This window comes from Galeopterus variegatus, unplaced genomic scaffold (genome assembly GCF_000696425.1).
Source record: "Galeopterus variegatus unplaced genomic scaffold, G_variegatus-3.0.2 Scaffold4882, whole genome shotgun sequence".
NCBI classification, from domain to species: Eukaryota; Metazoa; Chordata; class Mammalia; order Dermoptera; family Cynocephalidae; genus Galeopterus; species Galeopterus variegatus.
In genome coordinates, this window is record NW_007730993.1 from 140,504 (window position 1) to 163,810 (window position 23,307).

Sequence of the window (23,307 nt, forward strand, 5' to 3'; positions counted from 1 at the left end):
ATATAGGGATGGCTGGTTAGCTCACTGGGTGAGCGTGGTGCTGACAACACCAAGTCAAGAGTTAAGATCCCCTTACCGGTCATCTTTTTTTCAAAAAAACAGATGTTTCTACAGAGCTCAGCACAAATCCTGAATAAGTGCTGTCTACAGTTAATAATAATAATAACAATAATATTCATATAGCCCATGATTCTAAGACATGTTTTTTTACATTAACAGCTCTGAAATTGGGATGCATTTTATAATCTATGGCATATCATTTAATTGGTAGGATTTTGTTCTTTTTTGATGCATGAAATAATAGTGCATCTTGCAATTGATAGTGTCATCAAATTAAATCTAATAATAATAACAATAATATTCATATAGCCCATGATTCTAAGACATGTTTTTTTACATTAATAGCTCTGAAATTGGGATGCATTTTATAATCTATGGCATATCATTTAATTGGTAGGATTTTGTTCTTTTTTGATGCATAAAATAATAGTGCATCTTGCAATTGATAGTGTCATCAAATTAAATCCACTAATAACAATGATGATTATAAATTAAAAATTAGAAAGCAACAAATCTAGTAATTTGTTGTAATCTTTTATTGTTGAAATCCCAAGCCCATTGAAAGTAGTGCAGTGAACCCCCAAGTATTCATCACCCAGCTTTAACTCCTGGCCAGTCCTGTTTCATTTATATCTCCGCCTCGTCCATATCACCCCAACTATTTGAAGCAAATCACATGCCATCTACATAGGCTTCATGCATATCTCTAAAAGGCAAGGATTCTTTAAAAACAACCACAACACTACTATTATATCTAAAAATTGAACAACTAATTCCTTAGCATCATAAAATATCTAACTAGTGTTTGAATTTCCAAGTGTCTTATACATGTTATGCAATTCTTTTATAGTTTGTTTGAATCAGGATTTAATAAGACCTGTGCAATGCAATTGACTGAGACCAGTTGACATATCCTATAAGTTGTTTTTAGTCTGTAGGTGTCCTCATTGTCTCCTTTTTTCCTGGCAATTTATTTGTTGAAGACTCCGTGTCATGGTTCTGCAGAGCTCCCCACAGGCTGTACTTTGCATCCCCGTGGTGTAGTTTCACACGTCCCTCTGTCCTCTCTGCATCCTATAGATTGAAAATTGGATTAGGTTCAGGTTTGATTCATGCATTTATTTATTTTTTGGCAAGACGACTTTGTAGGTAGGATTGTGTATTTCCACCAGGAGGCACATGATGTCTGACTGTCTCTCTTTTTGTAATAAAAACAGCTATAGGGTCTCAGTGGATGGACTTATTAATCCATTAGGGATCCTGAAATGGTGATAATTTGAATTCTGATACTCCTTCTTTATTGATAATACTGTTGTGGTTATGCTTTCAAAAAGAGTCATTATCTTTTAGCTGGGATGCTTCTGTATAGGGAAACTTCTCATCTAGCGTGTGGTTAAACTTTGGCACTTAAGTGGTTTCCTTTGTTCGACATCTTTAATTCTGAGCTTGCAGTTTGACTGGATGTGCTGACTTGTGGTCCTGTGGTGCCCACTTAATGGGCATTGATTATTCATATTACAATGACCATTATTGTTATTGTCATTCCTGCCACTGTATATGTCCTAGGCAGTGCTCTCCATCAGATGACATCTGCACGGGGTGCTGGGATAGGTTTGAAATAGGTTGAATAAAAGGTACAGTCCTTGCTCCCTGTGGACTCTGCATGTCATCAGGGATGCCAGCCACAAAGACAAACTCATTAAAGCCCGCACATTTGCCTGCAGCCCAGCTCCTGCTAATTAATTAACTTATAGCCAGGGATAGGAAGATGGAGCCCCATGGGGAAACCTTGCCAAGTATGTGAAATTGGAGGTTACAGGGAGACATTGACAAGGTGGATTATTTTAAGAAGTTGGCAGAACGTCTAAGAGAAATGCACCAAGGAGACTTAATGGTTAGGGACCCACACACAGGAAAGCCTTGGGGATGGGGAAGAGTATTGAGGGACTCATGTGAGCCACTGTTTACATGTATTATCTCACTCAGTACTTACAGTGACCCTATGGAGGTGGGTTCTATCATCTCTGACTTTACTTATGAAGAAACTGAGGCAGAAGGTGGTTACGTGACTCACATAATGCTGCAGAACATCTGGCAGAGTAAGGATTTATAATTGCAGGCATCTCTTCACCACCACTGAGAAATTAGTTAGCTTCCCCCTCACTTGTGCTTTTTCTGTAAAAGTGAACCTCATTAGTTAAGGCTATAAAGCAAAAGTGAAATTTCATGAATGCCTATTATATATTAACAGGTGAAGTATAATTTGGAACAAGAATAAAAGAAATGCAAATCCAAGGTATAATCAGATATTCTTATTACAACCTTGAGTGATTAAACTCCTTGACTGAGTCTTGTTTTGTCAAACCTGGACAGATTGAAGTTCACCAAATCTTGCCTGAGTTGTCCACAGCTCCAAGATCTGTGGCCAAGTGCCGTGTGTCTAGTATTGATTTTGTTGCAGTTTTACTTGCTCCAGGAGATTTTACATTTTTTTAAAAAAAACAGCTTTATTGAGGTATAACTTACCTACCATAAAGTTCACCCATTCTAAGTGTACAATTCAATGACTTTTAGTAAATTTACAGGGTAGTTCAATTAGCACCACAAACCAATTTTAGAACATTTCCATCAGCCCCCAAACCCCTTGTGCCCATTTGCAATCAGCCCCCATTTCCAGCCCCAGCCTCTGGCAACTACTAATCTACTTCTGTCTCTGTAGATTTTCCTCTTCTGGACATTTCATAAAAATGGAATCATATAATACGCCGTCTTTTGTGACTGACTTCTTTTGCCTAGCATAATGATTCTGAGGTTCACACATATTGTAGCATGGATCAGTACTTGGCTCCTTTCTATTACCAAACAATTTTCCATTGTATGGATAAACTGTATTTTGTTTATCTATTCCAGCTGATGGACATTTGGATCGTTTCCACTTTGGGGCCATTATGAATAAAACTGCTATGAATATTTGCCTACAAATCTTTGCATAGACGAATACTTTCATTTTTCTTAGAATTTCTGGATCATGTGGTAAACTTACGTTTAACTTTTAAATAAACTTGCAGTGTTTTCCAAAGTGGCTGTCCCATTTTACATTCCCACCAGCAGGATATTATGAGGGTTCCAATTTCTCTACTCCTTACTAACATTTGGTATTGTTTGTCTATTTTTTTCTTTTTGGTTATAGCCATCTTAGCGGGTGTGAAATGGTATCTTATTGTGGTTTTAATTTGCATCTCCCTAATGACTAATGATGTTGAGCATCTGCCCCCAAAGAGTTTCAGTTGTGACTCTAATGCACATGCTTCAGTGTCACCCTTTGCACCAATACACTTTGATACTCTAATTGCCACAGAGAAGTCTTACAGAGGAAAAGAAAGCCAATTCAAAATTCTTGAAAAGCTGTTTTTAAAGAGAAGACAATTATATAACTCATTCCCACAAAGTGCTTCTTTAATCTAAGACAAGCAAAACTGTTATATTTCAACTTTTGCTATAGCTAGAATACTAAAGTCCATTAAATTTACGACTCCACAGTTGTACTGTCAGGTTCTGTAGGTACAAATCGGTTGTGACAGCCAGAAGCAGGTCATGTCCTGTGTCTGTGCTATGGTGGCCCAAACACAGGAGGGCAGGCCTGCTGCTGGGGTGGTTCAAATGCAGCTGGTATGAATCGCAGGGTCATGAGGGCCCACAAATGGGAAAGACGGCACGTGGCCACTCCCAGCAACCCACACCTGTCCGCTGCTCCCACCACCATCATCACCTTCATCCTGCTGGTAACACAGGCAGCCCACAAGAGAATAGGAGTGTTCTCCAATAAGAGGCTACTCAGTAATGTTTTCTATGTTTTCCTTGTGTCAAGAGTCGGCCTGTAAGATGCTCAAGGATGGGCCGGTCCTATGGCTTAGGGTGGGGATGGTGACTCCATACAGGCAGCCCACAAGAGAATAGGAGTGTTCTCCAATAAGAGGCTACTCAGTAATGTTTTCTGTTTTCCTTGTGTCAAGAGTCGGCCTGTAAGATGCTCAAGGATGGGCCGGTCCTATGGCTGAGGGTGGGGATGGTGACGCCACGTGAAGCCTGAGGACTCCAGCAGGCCAGCCTTGCCACCCCAGCCCCGTTGCCCTTCTGGAGAATGGCTGTGGGAGACAGGCTGCTGCTGCCAGAGTCTGCAGGAAAGTGGACAGGCTGGCGCCCCTGGTCACTGGGGAAGCCCAAAGGCTGTGGCCTGGGTGCTGACAGTCTTGTGTTCAGTTGCCCTCTCCGGGCCTCAGCTTCCTCACCCATGAAAGGACAAGGGTGTTCTGGCCAGTCTGTAGATCCCTCCTTCCTCGACTCATGCTTGTGAAATGTCCCTGGGCAGAGGGAGAGAAGGGCGAGGTGAAAGAGAGGGACAGAATGAAGCTGGAAGGGGAGCATGGCAGGGACAGCAGAAAGCTCCAGGCTGCAGAGACCCTTTTCTGCTGCGGTGTGCTGGCAGGACTTCTCCGTGGGTGGTGGGTGCACCTTGGTGGAACACCTCGCCCTCCCTTTCTCCCCCTGGCCAGCCCTGGGCCTCAGGCCATGAGCAGCCGCCTTGGCCCCAGCAGGCTGCAAGGCCCTGTCCAGGTGGAGGTCCAGCAGTTTTGCAGCCCTTCCCTCTGATCTTTCACCTACCCGCTCTGGACAGGCATCTGGCCCAGAACCCTTTCATCTGCGACTGTAACCTCAAGTGGCTGGCTGACTTCCTGCGCTCCAATCCCATCGAGACGAGCGGAGCCCGCTGTGCCAGCCCCTGGCGCCTCGCCAACAAGCGCATCGGGCAGATCAAGAGCAAGAAATTCCGGTGCTCAGGTAGCTGCCCGTGTCCCCACCCGCCCACCTGTCTGTCTTGAGTCTGCTCAGGGACCCAGTGGCATTCTCTGGAGGGCTCTAACAAGGGTGTCCTCGGTTATTCTGGACCCTTGCTGGATTCTAGCCTTGGAACTGAATGGTGGTTCAGTCCCATCCCTCATTTGCTGAGGCCTAGGGGAGAGGTAGGGCTTGCTGAAGGTCCCAGAGGGAGGACCCAGGTCCCTCCACTCCCAGGCCAGGTCTCTTTTTTGCCGCTGCTCTCAAGCCTATTAAGACACTTGGGAGGCCCGGGGAACCATCCTCACTGAGCTAGGAGCCTCCTCCAGGCTTTGAGATGGCAGAAACAGCCTCAGAAACTGCAGTGCACATAGCATGCAGCTGGGGACAGTGTGGATCAGCTTCTGAGCCCAGATCCACCCCTGCCCTGTCCCCGTCTGTAAAGTCAGCACAGTGGCTGCCTCGTGCCATTGCAAGTGAGTCCAGTGGTTTGAGTGCGTCTTGCGGAAGTTTAATTGGATGTGGTGCTGCCTCCACGCTGGCCCTGGCAAGGAGCACGAGTGCTCTGGAGTAGGATCTTCTGCCCACAGGGGCTGGGCAGAGGGGTTGGGCCTGGGCTGTTCCCGAAAGTCCTGGCTGATCCCTGCATCGTGCTGTTTCTGCTTCTCTCCCCAGCCAAAGAGCAGTACTTCATTCCAGGTAGGAGAGCAGGGGCAACCAAGGCCAGCCTGGGGGGCGTTGACAGTGGTTGTGGGGACAGGCTCGGGGGCCCGGGAGGCCCTGGGTTGGTCGAGGCTGCTTGGAGCCTGCCCTGGGCCCCTGAGCCCCCGCCCTCTCGTGGCAGGCACGGAGGATTACCAGCTGAACAGCGAGTGCAACAGCGACGTCGTCTGTCCCCACAAGTGCCGCTGTGAGGCCAGCGTGGTGGAATGCTCCAGCCTGAGGCTTGCCAAGATCCCCGAGCGCATCCCCCAGTCCACGGCCGAGCTGTGAGGGCCCCGCCCTGCCACACCCCCCTTGCCCCCAGCTCCCATGAAACCTCCTGGGCCTGCCTACTTGGGGCTTTCCTGTGGTCCAGCTCTGTTTGGGGACCCTGGAGACACTAGTCAGGAGCCTGCCAGCTGCTGGCTTTGGCAGGAAGCAGCCCCCCCCTGCCATGGCCCCTCTGCTTCTGTCGCAGCCCTGCACACCCTCGAGGCAGTCTCTGGCACCTGGGGCAGGCCTCCAGCCTGAACCAGGGGTGGCTTTGCACAATGATGCTTTTGTCTTCTCAGGGAGAACATGATTCCAAAGTTTTTGAACTATTACTTTTTTCCTCTGTCTCAAAATATGAATTTTTCTGCATCTGTATGCACCTATGTATGCATGTACATAGATAACTGCACACATCTGTCATGTATGTTTGTAAATTTTCATGGCATTTTTAATGTTAAAAATACCCCCATTCACCCCCCGTACTAGGCCCAGCCTTCCTTTGATAGGATCAGTTTGCCTCGCCAGATCAATTCTTCTAGGAGTCCCCTCTGTTTGAGTCCCAAACATTCTCAGTTGGGAAGGTCCTTTAATGGCTGTCATTCATGGGTCGTGAGTTCCCTTCATTGCCTCTCGCAGACGGCTGAACAATAATGAGATCTCCATCCTGGAGGCCACTGGGATGTTTAAAAAACTTACGCATCTGAAGAAAATGTGAGTGACCCACTGGCAGGAATGAGCCTGTCAGGACGACGGCCGGGGATGGAGAAGGAAGATACCGGGGCTAGGGGAGACCCCCTGGGGGGGGCAGGGAAAGGCTCCCGTGCATGGGGCCGTTGGGTGCAGGAAGTGAGGGGCCTGAGCCATTCATCATCCTCCTCGCTGCCTGCCCTCCCAGCAACCTGAGCAACAACAAAGTGACAGAAATCGAAGATGGGGCCTTTGAGGGGGCAGCTTCTGTCAGCGAGCTGCACCTGACCGCCAACCAGCTGGAGTCCATCCGGAGTGGCATGTTCCGGGGCCTGGATGGCTTGAGGACCCTGTGAGTGTGGGGGGGCTGGAGAGCAGGGTGGGCCAGCTGGACAGAGGCGGGCAAAGCCAAGCTACAGAGGGCGTTTATGCACTAAATGGAAAGGAAGAGAGGGTGGGAGACCTCCTCCCCCAGTCCCAGCTTGCAGGACACGTAATCCAATGTTGTACTCTGTGGTGAGGCCTGTTCTCTTGCTCCCTGGGGTGTGGGGCTGATGCCTGGTGGAGGCATGGAGGGACGTGGCCCCTCCTGGAGGTCCCTTCCCATTGCCATGTGTTTGGGAGTGGCTGGCATGATTGCAGGCAGGAGGCGCTGGATGGCTCCATGGTGGGGACCTTGCTGAGGTGACTCTGTGGGTATAGATGGGGAGCAGGGATATTTCGGCACCATTTCTGGGATGCTGGGATCCCATAACTCAGAACCCAGGCAAAGCTGACCAGACCCCGGGAGCTTGGCAGGATCCTGGGCTCATCTACCCCTCCCTGAAGGCTGCAGGGAGCCTCTCTCTGTGGCCAGGCAGTGCTGGCTCTTCAGATGATCCTGTGGACAGGTAGAGTGTCCAGCAGACAGTGCTGTCCAGTCAGACTTCCCACAGTGATGGAAATTTTTCCTGTCCACCCTGTCCAATCCAGTAGCCACATGTGGCTGTGGAGCACTTGAAATGTGGTGGGTGCTACTGAGGAGCTGAATTTTGAATTTCATTTCATTGTAATTGATTTAAACCTAAGTACTTACATGTGGCTAGGGCTACTATGTTGGACACCGTGGCTCTAGAAGCCACCTGCTCAATTTTAATCCCAGCTGTGCAGCAGGGTATAGATGTGTCTTCTGAGCACATAGCATTGAATTTGTGGAATGTAGATGAATGTGTGACAGGGCTCCCTGTGGATTTTTGTTTGTTTGACTTACAGAAACAGAATTTCATTGTGCACTATGTTTTGCAGCTTGCTTTTTTTCACTTGTGAATATAGCATGACCATTTTTCCAGCCTATTCCTATAGGGCTGCCTCATTCTTCTTTGTGCTTGCCTAGTATTCTTCGAACGAGGGTGGCGTGGGCTATCCAAACAGTCCCTTGTGTTCTTTCTGAGGATAGGGACAGAGGAGAGGGGAAGGGCCAGTGCTGGAGCAGAGGCAGCAAGAGCACACAAGTGACAGTGCAGAAAATGCCCTTGACCTCACCACCATCCAGAAATGACTACTGTTAAGTGTTGGTACAAACAACTACACTTGCAGTCTTTTTATATATATAGAGAGAGACACACACACACACACACCTGTATACACATACGTACCCATATATGCATACATACAGATATGTATATATCCAAAAAACCACCACCACAATCTATGCCATCAACATAATCCATTTCCTCCAAAAGTTTCCTTCTGCCCCCTTTATTTGTTATTGTAATTAGTAGTATAATAAAAACACCTAACATAAGATCTACACTTTTGGCAAATTTTTAAGTATATAATACAGGATTGTCTATTATAGGCACTGTGCTATACAGTAATCCTTAGGACTTATACATCTTATATAAATGAAATACAGATTTTTATTTATTTTTTTAATTTAAGACATTTAAAGTTTTATTATTGTGAATTCAATTGTTTGGCCATCTCTCTGGATCATCTGAGCTTGTCTCTTGTTACAAAATGGGATTCTAAATGTATGCATCTTTTCATTTTATTCTTAAATACTATACTTCAGGAAAATTACTAACTGTGGAAGAACTATAACCAGAAATTTGAATAGATAGAAACATGAACGATAGACATGCTTAAGTATAATAACAATATTAACTTTACATTAGTAGGCAATCCTGCTAGAGCTGTAAAAATTCACATGGAAACAATTATGAAAAAGTTTAATGTGGATCATAAACAACAGATACATTTTTTTTTTCTTTTTGTCTTTTTTCGTGACCGGCAACGGATAGCAACCCTCGGTGTCGCGCCCGTACCGGACCGGGACCGGCAACGGGATCGCAACCCTCGGTGTTTCTCCCGCACCTCGCTCAGCCAGTGAGCGGGAACCGGTCTGTATGTGCTGCGGGCAGGAGCTGGGGCTGAGGAGATTGTCTGGGGCTAAGTGGACATGGTCTGGCAGGTCACAGGAAAGAGTTTAAATATGGTTCTGTGGGCAACTTGGAAGCCGTTAATGGGCTTTCAGCTGGAGAGTGATGTGACCCAATTTAGGTTTTAGGAAAGTCTCTTGGGCATTGATGTGGAACATGGTCTGGTGATGGGGAGAGCCACCAGGCATCCAGGGAGCGAAGGTGAAGGCTGGCAGGGGGCCGTGACAATGGGATGAGAGGAGGGGACAGAGCCGTGAGTCATCTCAGTGGCAGGAGCGTCTGGAGGTGATCTCGGGTGTGCAGAACTCTCCCTCCGATGGTCCTGCGGTGCTGTGTTTCCCAGCTCTGTGCCTCCAGAAGAGAATTATGAACTAGATGGGGATGGGCAAAGCCATGACACAGGCAGGTTGCTGGGAGGGCCCAGTGAGGGGCTGTCCCCTCCTCTCTCACTGCTGCTCGTCCCCAGGATGCTGAGGAACAACCGCATCAGCTGCATCCACAACGACAGCTTCGCAGGCCTGCGCAACGTCCGGCTGCTCTCGCTGTACGACAATCAGATCACCACCATCTCGCCCGGAGCCTTCGACACCCTGCAGTCCCTTCCCAGTGAGGGGCTGTCCCCTCCTCTCTCACTGCTGCTCGTCCCCAGGATGCTGAGGAACAACCGCATCAGCTGCATCCACAACGACAGCTTCACAGGCCTGCGCAACGTCCGGCTGCTCTCGCTGTACGACAATCAGATCACCACCATCTCGCCCGGAGCCTTCGACACCCTGCAGTCCCTTTCCACGCTGTAAGTCTCACCTCGGACGGAGGCCAGGCAGGCATGCGGCCCTGGAAGCAGCCATCTGGACCCACAACACCACCTGCCATCCCAAGGGGATGGTCTCCTTGGGTGGTTCCTTTTAAAGAGCTCACCCAGGGGATGTGTGTGTGGGTCCTCCCGTTTTGCTGAAAGCTGGGATCCACCACTTGAGAGTCCTGCCTCTAATCCCAAAAGCCAATCCCCTTGTTCATGGTTGGCTATCTGGGGAAGAGGGTCAGGTGGCTGCGTGGCCAGTATGTGACAGATCCTGCAGTGGTGACAAGACAGGAGAGGGCTTTGCAGGCACAACTGAGACTGGCAGTGTGTTTTCATGGTCACGTGGCCTCCCTCTTCCAGAAACCTCCTGGCCAACCCTTTCAACTGCAACTGCCAGCTGGCCTGGCTGGGTGACTGGCTGCGAAAGAGGAAGATTGTGACAGGGAACCCACGGTGCCAGAATCCAGACTTCCTGCGGCAGATTCCTCTGCAGGACGTGGCCTTCCCTGACTTCAGGTGTGAGGAAGGTAACTCGTGGGCCCCTGGGTGGCAGGGGAGAGGGCTCGCTGGGTCCAAGTGTCAGGGGATGGGGCAGGTCAGAAGGATGGGGAGTGGGCAGGCAGAACCCCTTGACATGCCCCTGAGGTGGGGGGGGGTCTGATTATGGGGAGAGCGAGGAGACACCCTGCCCAGGGAGTATTATTTGTGTGGTTGTAAGAGCAATCATGTGCTTATTATTAAAAAAATGGGAAAATATGGATAAAAGAAGGAAATACTCATTACCTGTTATCCCATCACTTGAGAAAATCAGTTGACAATTTAGTGTATTTTCTTTATATAAGTGCATTTAACCTGGAGACCCACCTCCTGGCTGTTCTAAGTGCTTCAGACTTACGGGGTCACCCTGCACTTACATACAATGGGACCCTCCTACATCCCCCATATGTGGGAAACCCTGATCACGTCTTGCTCCAATGTCCTGTTTCCTCTGAATTCTCAATCTCTCCCCTGTGGCCACTCCCTTCTTCCCCTCCGAGAATAGGATGTGGCCCTGTTCCGTCTATATTTCTCCAGAGCCTCATGCACCCAAGGTCACTGTTGGAAGCAGGTTTTTACTGCAGGTGACAGAGCAGGGCTGCATCTCAGCCCAGATGTCCTGTCCCTGAGAGTTCCTCCACACCCCCTGCCACAGGGACTTGGCTGACATCGGCTCCCAGTCCTCCTCTCCTTCTTGGTGCCAGGGCACCTTCCTTCTCCCCTGTCGTCTCCTTCCTCAGCTGCCTGCTGCCCTCTCTCCAGGGGGCTTCCAGAGGGTAGATCTGCTCTCAGGCTGGCCCATCCAGGCCATGTGGAGGGGAGGGTGATACAGGGGGGACCTTCAACTTATGCACCAAGAAAGACCAGCAGGGTATTTTCCTAAACAAAATCAATGGATTCTCTAAGAGCAATTTTGCTTCTAACTTTTAAAATTAAAAAAAAATCTCCATACTATTCATATGCAGTAGATATTTTTATATCAACTCATATAATAATAGCTTGGTTGTCTTATTTAATTCTGATCTTTTTAACCTAGCTATATATTTTAGGCATTTTCTCATGCCATTCACTATCCTTTGAAAGCATAGTTTTTTCCAAGAAATAGTTTCTTTTTATTTTTCTTATTACAAAAGTGATGCATCATCATCCCTTAAAAACAACAACAGAGGACAATCCAGAAGGAGAACAGAAAGATCACCAATGTGTCCCACCCCCCAGACCCCATTCCCTGACCCTGTATGACTCCTGTCAACATTTCACTCTGTGGCTATCCAAATCTTTGCTGTGTGTTCACGTGCGTGCATGTGACACACGTAGGGTCTCACAGTGCCACCTGTGAAAACCTTTCAACATGACAGCCATTGTTTGGAGGCATGACAGTTGACGGAACCAGCCCCTGCTGATGGCACTTAGATAACTCCCAGAGCTCTGCTCTTACGCATCATGCTGCCAGGAACATCCTTCTAGATAACTCTCTATGTATACGTGAGACTTTTCCCCTTAGAATAACTTCCTGCAAGTGAAAGGATGCAGACAATTTTGAGATTTTGCTGCTAAGAGGCAGTAGAGCCCAGTGGGCGAGGGGGCAGCATGCTTGGGTTCCAGTCCTGGTACCACCTCTTCCAGATGGGGACCTTGGGCATGTTGTTTAACCACTCTGCCCTTAGTTTCCTCATCTCTAAAATGGGCTAATAGTAGTACACCCTCTAGAGAGATGTTTTGAGGATTCATTGAGTTCGTCCTTACTTGTTGTGTGGTGTCTGCATGCTGCCGGCCCTCTGTAACTGACAGTCACTATCTCCAGGGAGTACATGCTACCTGCTTCTGAGTGTCCTCAACAACTCTGACCGTGCTGTCCTTATCATCCCTTCGGCACCCAATCCGAAGAAAGCAAAACACACAGAGGGTACTCAGTAACATTTATGAATAAATGAATGAGTCAGTGAAGGGATGTTGTGCTAGCAAGAGCTCAGATTCTGCCCCACTTTGCCTCTGACCAACTTTATGACCTGAGCAAATCATCTAACCTCTCCAGATCTCAGTAAAATGGAGATTCATCCATCCATCCATTCATTCATTCATTCATTCATTCATCTGATCTATTCAAAGGGCAGCCATGTGCCAGGTACTGAACTGGGTGTTGGGCTCCATCAGTGAACAGAGAAGAAAGAAAAGAGAGACACAAATCTCTGTCCCCATGGTACTTGCATTCTGGGGGGCGATTCTGATACCCCACTACCGCACTGTGAAGGAAGTGATGTTTGACAAAGTGTCCAGCAGTTGTAGGAGTGGCTGCCACCCTCCTTCCCTGCATTGCCCAGGTCCATCTTGGGTCTGAGGTAGAAGAGGTTGACCAAGACCTATTTTATCCTCAAAACTCTCCAGGGGGCTTTGTCCCTGGTGGTGGTGGGTAGGGGGACAGGTGTGTAGCAAAACAGAGACTTACTGGCAGCCAAGGTAGTTTCAGAGAGGGGCTTCTGTCCTGAGGGGCCCCGGAGCATGGCCCTTACTGCAGGAGCCCCCTCCCTGACCGGGCTTCATGCCTTCTTCCCCAGGCCAGGAGGAGGGGGGCTGCCTGCCCCGCCCGCAGTGCCCCCAGGAGTGTGCCTGCCTGGACACTGTGGTCCGATGCAGCAACAAGCACCTCCGGACCCTGCCCAAGGGCATCCCCAAGAACGTCACAGAACTGTGAGTAGCCGGGGGCCCCGCACCCCCACGTGTGTCCACAGCGCAGGAACAGCGGGGGCATTTTGGGGGCGGAGGGCTGGGGAGGGCAGGTGACCAAGAGCAGGTGTCAGCTGACTAACAGCTGGGGTTAGGGCTTTGCAGAAGGCATTGAGCTTCCCTTTGATTCTCCCTCTGCATCATCTGATGACACACAGTCCCTGCGGCGAGTGCATCATCCCTTTAAACTAAGCTCTGCCTTTAACATAAGGAATAACATTACTTTTCCCACTTAACATCTCACGAGCATTGCTGTCGCTCATGAAAACTCTCACAGTGGGATTTTTTTTACAAGTGACATAATGTTCTTCACATGAACCTGCTATGATCCATATAACAAATCCCCTTAAGTTATTTCCAATTTTTTACTGTCATAAATAGCACCAAGGTGAATGTCCCTTCAGTGACACCTCTAGTCAATGAGCAGTGAGTTTTCATGACACTCGCCCCCTTTGGCCTGAGGGCCTTCCAGGAAAAGCTGTGTCCTTTGCACTGCCACTGACCATGTGCGAAAGTGGCCTTCCCACCTCCTGCGTCCACGCTGAGTACTGCGGTGCTCATCTGAGCTCGCGTGAGGGTGTGGATGTAAATGCACATGGCAAACAGGGCTGGCACTGGGGCTTCTTCCCCAGCCCCCTCTAAATGAAATGATTTGGTCATCCTGACTGCTTGCATTGGTCATCCTGTCCCATGGCATTGATCCCTCCAGGCCTCCATAGCTGAGCTTTTCTCTTCCCCATGGTGAGTGCACGAGGTTTTCATCTGTATGTCTTTCATTGCCAGCAAGGCTGGCCATTCTTCACAGGCACATCAACCACCACAGGCTTTTCCTGTGACTTACCTTCCCCATCCTCTGCCCAGTTTTCCATTGCAGTGTTAGTGCTCTGCAAACCTCATGTGTCCCAGTTTTCTCCTCGGTGCCTCAGAGCAGCCCTGGAAATAATGAGTCGGTGGGGAAGCCTGCCTTCTTTGACTGTGGATGCTGAAGTTAGAGTCTGGGAAAATCATTTGCCTTTCCTAAGCCTCAGTTTCCTATATCTGAAATGGGGCCACTCAGGTGTATTTGCAAGGGCTGCTGCAAGGATCCTTACAGTGAGACAGGTGGCAAGTCACCTTGTAAGACACAGAGCCATGGGTAAGGATGAGTAAAGCCCTGATTTTGCTGCTCTCTGGATCCTTGGGAGGTGGGGGAGAGCCATGCTGCGGGCTGCAGTTGGTGGGGGTCCTGTGTCGGCACCTGGCACTTGGATCACTGTCTAGCAACTTCCAGTCCGGAGGCGAGGATGGCTGGGGAAGAGGGGAGGAGGGAAGTTGTAGAAATGGGAACTTTGGGAAGCTTTGGGCTTAGGAGGATTTTTGGTGGGCTTGGTTTTAAGGATGATGACTTGGATACTGGTGTATGTAGTGGGAGCCAGAGGGGAGGCCAAGGTGGGGAGAACAGAAGGAGGCTGCTGCAGAGCCCAGGCAGGTGACATGTGTGGCTGGGAGTGGTGTGAGAGCAGAACCAAAGCAGGAGAAGCCAGCGGTTGTGGGAGTGGCTGCAGAGGGAGCTGGAGAAACGACATCGGGGTTCGGAGCCTATGTGGGCAGGAACATAGAGCGGAGCTGGTGGAATTAGGGGAAGCTGGTTTGGGCATGTTTGGGTCAGAGGCTTCCATGGGAAGCAGTTAGAGAGGGAGCTCTGGGAGCTGGTGAGGGGCCTGGCAAGTGAGCCTAAGAGGCATTAACATGCAGATCAGATCTATTTGGCCAGGAATAGAGCAGAGCAGGGGATGAAGGCAGGGGGCGTGTTAGTGCCCATGGGCAAGGAGGGGGCTGAGAGGGCGAGTCAGGGAACAGGAAGGAAACCAGGAGAGGCTTCATGTCCTAGTGGCATTTACCAAGTTCTTTGGATGGCACCTACCCAAATGGCCTTAAATATTTTCCTGTTTTTCCTTTAATAAACAATTCTGGGCCAATTGTGTGGTCGACATGTAGGAGAGGAGATGAGTGGGAAGCCCCTGGCTGCAGGGGAGGTTCTCCTCAGCGTGGGGCCATGGCCAGAGGCGAGATGGGCACTAACACTGCTGTGTCCTCTCTGCAGCTATCTGGACGGGAATCAGTTCACGCTGGTTCCGGGGCAGCTGTCCACCTTCAAGTACCTGCAGCTCGTGTGAGTATCCAGGCCAGCCTCCGAGGACAGGAGGGCCTTTGGCCTCTAGCCAACACAGGTCCAGCTTTCTTGGAATTTCCTACAGACCCTACTTACGGGGCAGATGCCTTTTTTTTCCCCTTCACTTCCCCCTTCGCCCTGGGAACGTCTGTGCATAGAGCTGTTTTGCCACCTAGTGGCCCTGCTTGGGAATTGCATGGTTCCAGGCACTGTTGGGTGGGACCCTGTCTGACTGCACACACCATCGCCTCAGACCCTCCTCTAGGCTGATCATTATTGTTAAGGTGGGTTATCCTTGCAAAGACAGGAGCCAGGGCACAAGTAGAGGGTGATAGAAAACTTATTCTTGGCCCTCAAACCAAATATGAAATATGGCAGCTACCAAAATACTCATACATCTGTAACACATGTACATTTCTTTGAGGTTGACATCTGCTTTTCTGTTATTTCCACATTTCACCCTGGGAATATACAAAATAAGCCTGAGGACAATAAGCTCAGCTCCTCTTAGCCTTCCGTTCTAATTAGCACCTCACTTCAATTGTCTTTATCTGCTCATTGGCCAGATTCTACCAAAAAGAAGTCCAGAAAGCATTCCATCTTAGTGTGGCTTGGGGCAGTGCTACTCAAAGTGTGGTCTATGGCCCAGTGTCAGCCCAAGATCTGTTTGTTATAGGTCTTTAATTAGATAAGGAACTTATACCAGGCTGTAAATCAATGTATTGCTTCCTTCATTAAGAAAGTCTAGCTGTGAAAACAGTGCTAGTTAAACTCAGCTCTGCGTTTAGTGACTTAGGGGATTACATTTGGCACAGGTTCCTTTTAGACTGGTAACATTCATTTCAAGGAATGGCTACTTGGAGTCACGCTGGTTGACGGAGTTTTGAAGTTCCAATTTTCTGTCTTTGCTTCATGACCTAGCAAATGTGTTTTGAACGTTCCAATGGGGATGGGTGGAGTAATTTGGTGGCTGGTGACAGAGTCACCAAAGAAAAGGACTTAATACTGCAAGTTTCCCCAAAACTTTCTTTGGTCTAGTCTGAGGCAGCTCCATTAGTGGCTCAGATACACTTGGGGAGGAAAGGAGGGAAAGAGGACTCATGTCGGGCTGGTTCTTGCTGTGAAACTGCCTCTTGGGGGCTAACATACCACCACCTCCTCATCACAAGGAAGGACCACCAAGTGTAGTAAATGTTCAGTGAAGTACAATGTGAGGGTACTTGAAAAAGTTCATGGAAAGAGGAATTAGAAGATAATACAAACCTTTCCGTGACCTTTTTGAAGACCCCTAGTATATCTCTAAAAACAATGGAACGATTTGAATGAGGTTAGTTAGAGGAGAGTTTACAAGGAGAAGGTGAAGGCAGGGCACATTGTTGCATTTTATAAATATTTCCTGAGCCAAGAGCTGCAGGAAGTGGGTGGATATGAAGACCCCCAAGTCACAGGCCCTCCCCCGCCGGCAGTCATGGCTTAGGGAGGATGCAGGAGAGCAGAATGGGAGCACGGGGAAGTCGTGTGGAGTGATAAGGGTTCCAACAAGGTAAATGCAGATTAGGTCTGTGGCTCAAAGCAGAGCTTGATGAACTCAGGGTGGGGATCTGAGGGAGAGGAGCATCTTAGAAAACAAGTCAGAGTTCACGGTGGGCATAGGGAACAGACGTGTGGTATGCTCAGAGATTTTCAGGGAGTTTAGTAAATCCAAAGCCTGCAAGGCCTGGGGGAAGACACAGGAGGGAAGGGCAAGCCCAGGAGCAGCTGGCAGGTGCCAGGCTAGAGGGCCTGGAGTTCACATTTTAGGCAAGCGGGAGTTACTGCGAGTTTCTTGGTAGGGAAGTGACCTGGTCAGATTTGTGTCATGGTAAGCTTGCTGTGGTGCCCACCCCCATGGAAGATGGGTCAAGAGGGGCAAAGCTGTGGGTAGAGATGAGTCAGAGTCTGAGGCAGAAACCAGGAGGACGGGTGAGGCTGGACATAAGCAGAAGCACAGGAGGAGGGACAGATGGGAGAGGTGATCAGAGGCACAGGCCAGAGATGGCTCAGAGGAGTGGAGGTGTGGGCAGGGCCGTCTCTGGGCTGCTGCGGGTGGAGCAGGGGCAATGGGCGTGGGAGGAAGCACGAGATGTGCACTTGAGTTCCAGCATCTGTGGGACATCAGGAGGAGGGAAACTCATGAGAAAGGACAGGCTGGGGCCACAGAGGAGGGCGCTGTCAGCACAGGATGGTGAGCGAAGCCAGGGGCACCCGAGGGCACCCAGAGTGGACTAAACTGGAGCAAGGATGGGGCCCTAGTGATCCCCGCACTTCGGGGTGGGGTGAGAATGAGGGCACAGAGGCAGGAGCAGCGTGGAAGACAGCTGGGGTGCGAGGACACACGGGGGAGGTGAGAGTTCTGAGAAGAGGGGCAGGTGGCCACTTGTGCCAGGTGCTACGGGGCGACTTGGAGAACACATGGCAGTGACCTGGGACTTGAATCTGGTTCTGCCTCCCACCAGCTGGGTGACCCTGGATGAGTTACTTAATCACTTGAGACTCTGGGTCTTTTTCAAACAGGTTTACTCTCTCCCTCATAGGGTAGGTGGGAGGGCTAGTGAACTAGCGCACGTAGAGTGCTAGCAAGAGAGACAGGAGAGAGCCGTAGATCTGGCAGCTGGGAGGTGGCTCGGGCATTCGGTGGGAGCATTTCCGAGGTGGGAGGCAAGAGGTGGGCTGTGCTTGAGGAGGGATGGGGGGTGGCGAGGAAGCCCTGGGGACGTGGAGGGAGTTCAGGGAGCAGAGTGGGGCTCTAGCTAATCGCAAACCGTGAACCACGTGTTCCTCTCCACCCCACCGCACCCCCACCATTGAGCTGGTGCGAGTCCTGGCCCGCTGGCTGGGGGAGGCCATGGGCAGAGTCGGGGAGGGGAAGGAGCCCGAGAAGGTGAGCCAGGCTTGAGTGGTTCTTTCTTTCTGAACTTACAATGCTTTTGCCTTTTCCAGGGACCTGAGTAACAACAAGATCAGTTCCTTAAGCAATTCCTCCTTCACCAACATGAGCCAGCTGACCACGCTGTGAGTCCCAGCAGGGGTCATGGGGCGGGGTCACTCAGGCCATGGCTGCTGACACTTTCCCAGGCCCGGCCCACCGGACAGTGCGCCGGGCCCGTGAGCCTCATGTAGGTACCTAAGTCAAAAAATAGAACACTGCCAGCTTCCCAAAATGCCCCCCTGTTCTTTCCTGATCATTAGTCCCCCGACCCTGAGGTAGCCCTTGCTCTGACTTTGTGATGATCACTTACGTGAATTTTTTAATAGTACTGCCCATCTACATATGCGTTTTAAACAATATAGTTTAATTTTGCCCATTTTTAACCTATATAAATTGAATCATGTAGGATATATTCTTTTATACTTGGCTTCTTTTGCTGACATTTTGTGTGCGAGATCCGTTCATGTCGTGTGAAGCTGCGGTCTGCTCGTTTTCCCTGCTATGTAGCGTTCCTCTGTAGGAACATGCCACACTTTCCTTAGCCAGTCTACTATTGACGGTTGTTTCCAGTTGGGACTGTGGTGAGTAGTGACTGAACATTTTTGTGCCCATATTCTAAGATATTCAATGCAGGCTTTAATTAGATTCCGAGCAGTTGGTCAGAATGCATGAACAAACATCCTTTCCATCTGCCTGGTGCTTAAGAGTGTATCTTATTCACTTTCCCAACACCTCATTTTACAGATAATCCATCAGGGACTTCAGGGGTTTTCCCAAGGCTCTACCGTGATAAAACAGCAGAGCCAGTGCCCCTCAAAGAAAGGGGCTGGCTCAGCCAGTCTCCAGAGGCAGAGTGTGGGCTGAGGTCGTGAAGCACTCATGCTGGGCCACCCACCTGCACTGAGCTGCTCAAGGATCTGCAAGTCAACCAGTTCCCATTTCACAGTCTTCATGACAACCTAGTGACTTGATTGCTCTTTCCTGGTGACATTTAGCCTTGGAAGGGCCCTCAGGGTCCCAGTGAGCCTGCATGTGAAGCTGCCTTGATCTAGGACTGTGTTTTACCCAGCAGATCCTGCCTTCTAGGGGACATCTGGGGATGTCTGAAGCCATTCTTGGTTGTCACAACTTGGGGGAAAGGTGCTCCTGGCATCTAGTGGGTAGAGGCCTGGGATTCTGTTGAACATCCAGCAATGCACAAGACAGCACCCCCCACCCAACAAAGAATTGTCAATAGTTCTGAGGTTGAGAAATCCTGGTCTAAGTGATCCTGACAGCCACAAGGAAAACAGCCTTTTCCTGTGATATGAATGTCTCATTTCTCATTATTTTTCTAAAATATTTTTATCAAGTTATAATTAATATGCAATAAACTGCACATATTTAAAGTGCAGAAATTGATGAGTTTTGACCCAGGGACACACCCAGGAGACCATCATCACAGTCAGGAGTAGTACCCTGGGTAACCCCTCCTCCTGCCTCCCCCAGCCCCCAGCCCCAGGCAACTGATCTGCTGTCACTGTGGGTTAGTTTGTGTTCGCTACAATGTTACAAGAATGGAATCACAACAGGAATGTTGTGGGTCCCTTCCTTCTCATTGCTGAGCAGTATCCCATTGCGTGGGTGTGTCGCAGTTGTTCGTCCATCCGTCTGTGGATGGGCACTTGGGTTGTTTCCAGTGTGGGGCTGTTTCAAGTATCATTTCCCTTTTTATCTACCCATCTACGCTGGATGGATTCATTTATTTGGAAGCATTTTGGGACAGTGGTTTAATCTGTGGGCTCTGGAAATTGAGAATTTTAATGAAACACCCTTAATAACTTTGTAATATGACCCCCGGGAAGTTCTATCACCTCTCAGAAGCTCAGCTGCCTTATCTGTAAGATGGGGGTAGTAACAGTCCCTTCTTCCTAATGGTTCATTATTACATGTGCCTGGACTTCACCTGTCTGCCCTGGGAGTGATGGGCTGAGACATGACAGCTTCACAGGACACCGCCCATGCCCCTGGCTGCACAGTGTCCAGGAGGGAACATTCCCAGTTGTAGGAGCAGCAAACCTTCTTTGTCAAGGGTTTATGTGGAGCCATGCACTATGCTGGGAGCTCCACCTAGATTGTCTCATTTAACCCATGAAGAGCCCTCTCAAGTTGGCATAATTTTTGTCCCTATTCTACAGCTGAGGGAACTGATTGAGGTGGATGGGATTGGGGGACATGCCCAGGAGCTCTCAGCTAATAAGGGCAGAGCCAGGGCATGCCACTGTTCCCATCCGCTGTCTGCTTCCCTAGAGAGCAGGAGGGGGCTGTTGAGCGGAAGCCCCTCTGCGTCCTGCATGGCAGAAGTGCCTGCAGGGGCCTGGACCGCTAATGCAATGCCCTCCCCCCGTCCTTTGTCCTGCCCGCAGGATCCTCAGCTACAACGCCTTGCAGTGCATCCCTCCTCTGGCCTTCCAGGGGCTCCGCTCCCTGCGCCTGCTGTAAGTCTCCTTGTTCCTCATTCCTCCAGGAAACCACCCCCCGCCCCTGGGCCCTGCCACCCACCCCGTGGGCAGAAATGTCCCCATATCTGAGACCCCAGCAGGGCCAATGCTATGTCCAGTGGTGGGAGTACAGGACACACTCATTCAAGCCCCTTGCAGAAGCCAAGTAATGGATGGGAAGCAATCTGAGAAATGGGAGTGCTGTAACCCTGAAGTGGAGTTTGTGGTGTATATGTGTGTGGCGGTGGGGGGGGGGTTGTCCATGATAAGGTGGCCTTTCATTTGCATATGAGACTTCCGTTCAGATTGAAAATGTTTGTTTGCAAAGATCTCTGAATCTTCTTTAAGAATTCCCTCTGTGAGGTTTTGCCTTGTGGTCAAAGCCCCCTGTCAGCCCCACCAGGGGCCAGGTGACATTCTCCCACCCCTGACCGATGGCTGGCCCTAATAACTTCCTTACCAAGAAGCCCCTCCCTCTTAGTCTCTCTGGGCAAGCGAGGGAGGGCGCTCAGGTGCACGTGTCCAATTTGTGATATAAACACAGAGCTTGAGTTATTTATCACAGCAAAAAAAGTCCTCTGAGGGACTGGGAGACAGGGTGGTCTACCTAGAGTATTAAGGGCTCCCCCCTCCTTCCCAGTGGCCAGCAGGGCAGGGTCTCTGCTGGGGCCGTCTTCCTCATAGCCCTGACCAGAGTCTGAAGGATAAGCTGGGCATGTCCCTCTCAGCAGAGAGTTGGGCCTGTCCTTCAGCAGGTCTCCCCTTTCTGTCTCTGATAAGGCACCAGCAGCCTCCTCTCTCCGCAGGTCCCTCCACGGCAACGACATCTCCACCCTCCGAGAGGGCATCTTTGCAGACGTGACCTCGCTGTCTCACCTGTGAGTAACTCCAGCCCAATTCTCTGGGCCTCTTTGGATTTGAACCAAACTTGGATTCTGAGGAAGACTGTTCCTCCTGAGTTTGTCAGCACTTTGTTGCTTTTATCCTGAAATCAAGCTTGTGAACTTCCCATGTGCAACCTCTTGGACTCTTACCCATTCAGTGGCTCATCAGCACCACAATGAGGTAGAAGCACGATTCTTCCCAAGTAGTGGTAAAGGTAGCAACGACCATCATCAGCTGATGGGATCCTGACGGCCCTCCTACCACGTGGGTAGTGTTACTCTCCTTTTACACACGAGGAAGTAGGCCCAGAAAAAGTGAGAAGCTTGCCCAAAGTTGCATAGCTGGGAGGTGGTGAAGTTTCTGACTCCAAAGCAGATACTCTTAAGCACGACACCAGTATTATGCCTCCAATGTCACACAGTGGGGGATAATCCCTGGAAATGTACTACCTCCAAGAGGTGGTGTAAATGACATAGATTTGCTTCCACAGCCATGTAGCTGGCAGAGCCATGAGGATTGCTTAAAAGCAATAGGCTTGATTCCTCAAAAACCAGAATTACTACATGACCCAGCAATTCCACTCCTGGGTACGTACCCCAAAGCAGGGACTCAAACGGATACTTGTATACCAGTGTTCATTGCAGCATTATTCACAATCGCCCAAAAGTAGACACAACTTGTGTCCATCAGATGACAGAATAAACAAAATACAGTATATACATGCAACGGGATATTAGCCATAAAAATTAATAAAGTTCTGATACATACAACATGGATAAAGCTTGAGACATGCTAAGTGAAATAAGCCAGACAAAAAAGGACAAATATTGTATGATTCCACTGATAGGAGGCACCCAGAACTGACGAAAAGTAGAATGGTGGCCGCTGGAGGCTGGGGGTGGAGGGATAAGCCAGACAAAAAAGGACAAATATTGTATGATTCCACTGATAGGAGGCACCCAGAACTGATGAAAAGTAGAATGGTGGCCGCTGGAGGCTGGGGGCGGAGGGGACGGGGAGTTGGCGTGTAATGGGTACAGAGTTTCTATTTGGGGTGATGAAAAAGTTTTGAAAATAGTGGTGATGGTTGCATAGCACTGAATGTAATCAAAGTCACTGAATTGTACACTTAAAATGGAGAAAATGGCAAATACTATGTTATGTATATTTCACCGTATAAAACAATGAGGAAGAGAAGCAGCACTGGGCTGTGGCAGGGCCTCCTAATCCCGGAGCTCGGGCTGGGTGCGGGGCAGACGTGTGCTCTCCTGGCATCTCTTGGCTACTGGCTGAGGCAGGATACATGGACTGTGCTGAGACCAGTGGCTTCTGTTGGGACCCTGGGTGGGAGGGACGACCCCTTCTCCCTGCCCGCCCCCAGCCCCCAGGCCTGAGAGGTCAGGCACACACAGAGCAGGGAGCCTTTTGGAGTCCCCAGCATCTCTTCTTGTTTGTTCACTCAACAGTCTTACTGGATTTTCTCAGTTCTAAGACTCACCTTCTTTACATCTTAATCTTCAAAATCAGAGTGTATCTTAAAACGATGTGCATATTTACTATGGTACTGTTTCTCCCCACCTCCCAAAACATGTTAAATCAGTGGTGAATCTAACAATCTTAGACTTGAGGAAATAAGATAGCTATAGGTGCCACTCTTTGAGGATCTGCTTAAGTCAAATACCATATTATGTGCTTTATCTATGGTGTCTCGTTTACTCCTTGAACAAAATTGGAGGTAGGTTTTGTGTTGTGCACCTTCTCCACACGATTGGCAGGAACTG

The 23,307-nt window shown here is 49.4% G+C and overlaps 1 protein-coding gene across 1 annotated transcript in view; it reads left to right on the plus strand.

Annotated features, from left to right (window-relative positions):
- Positions 1-23,307, plus strand: part of LOC103603947 (slit homolog 1 protein) — a gene marked incomplete at both ends in the record, with an annotated part of 161,256 nt that overhangs the window by 128,320 nt on the left and 9,629 nt on the right. The window contains 12 exons of the mRNA XM_008588528.1: positions 4,736-4,899; positions 5,572-5,595; positions 5,741-5,885; positions 6,508-6,582; positions 6,767-6,910; positions 9,628-9,771; positions 10,141-10,307; positions 12,873-13,005; positions 15,125-15,193; positions 18,173-18,244; positions 20,567-20,638; positions 21,448-21,519. Coding sequence (XP_008586750.1) covers positions 4,736-4,899; positions 5,572-5,595; positions 5,741-5,885; positions 6,508-6,582; positions 6,767-6,910; positions 9,628-9,771; positions 10,141-10,307; positions 12,873-13,005; positions 15,125-15,193; positions 18,173-18,244; positions 20,567-20,638; positions 21,448-21,519 — 1,281 coding nt within the window. The remainder of the gene's footprint in view (positions 1-4,735; positions 4,900-5,571; positions 5,596-5,740; positions 5,886-6,507; positions 6,583-6,766; positions 6,911-9,627; positions 9,772-10,140; positions 10,308-12,872; positions 13,006-15,124; positions 15,194-18,172; positions 18,245-20,566; positions 20,639-21,447; positions 21,520-23,307) is intronic.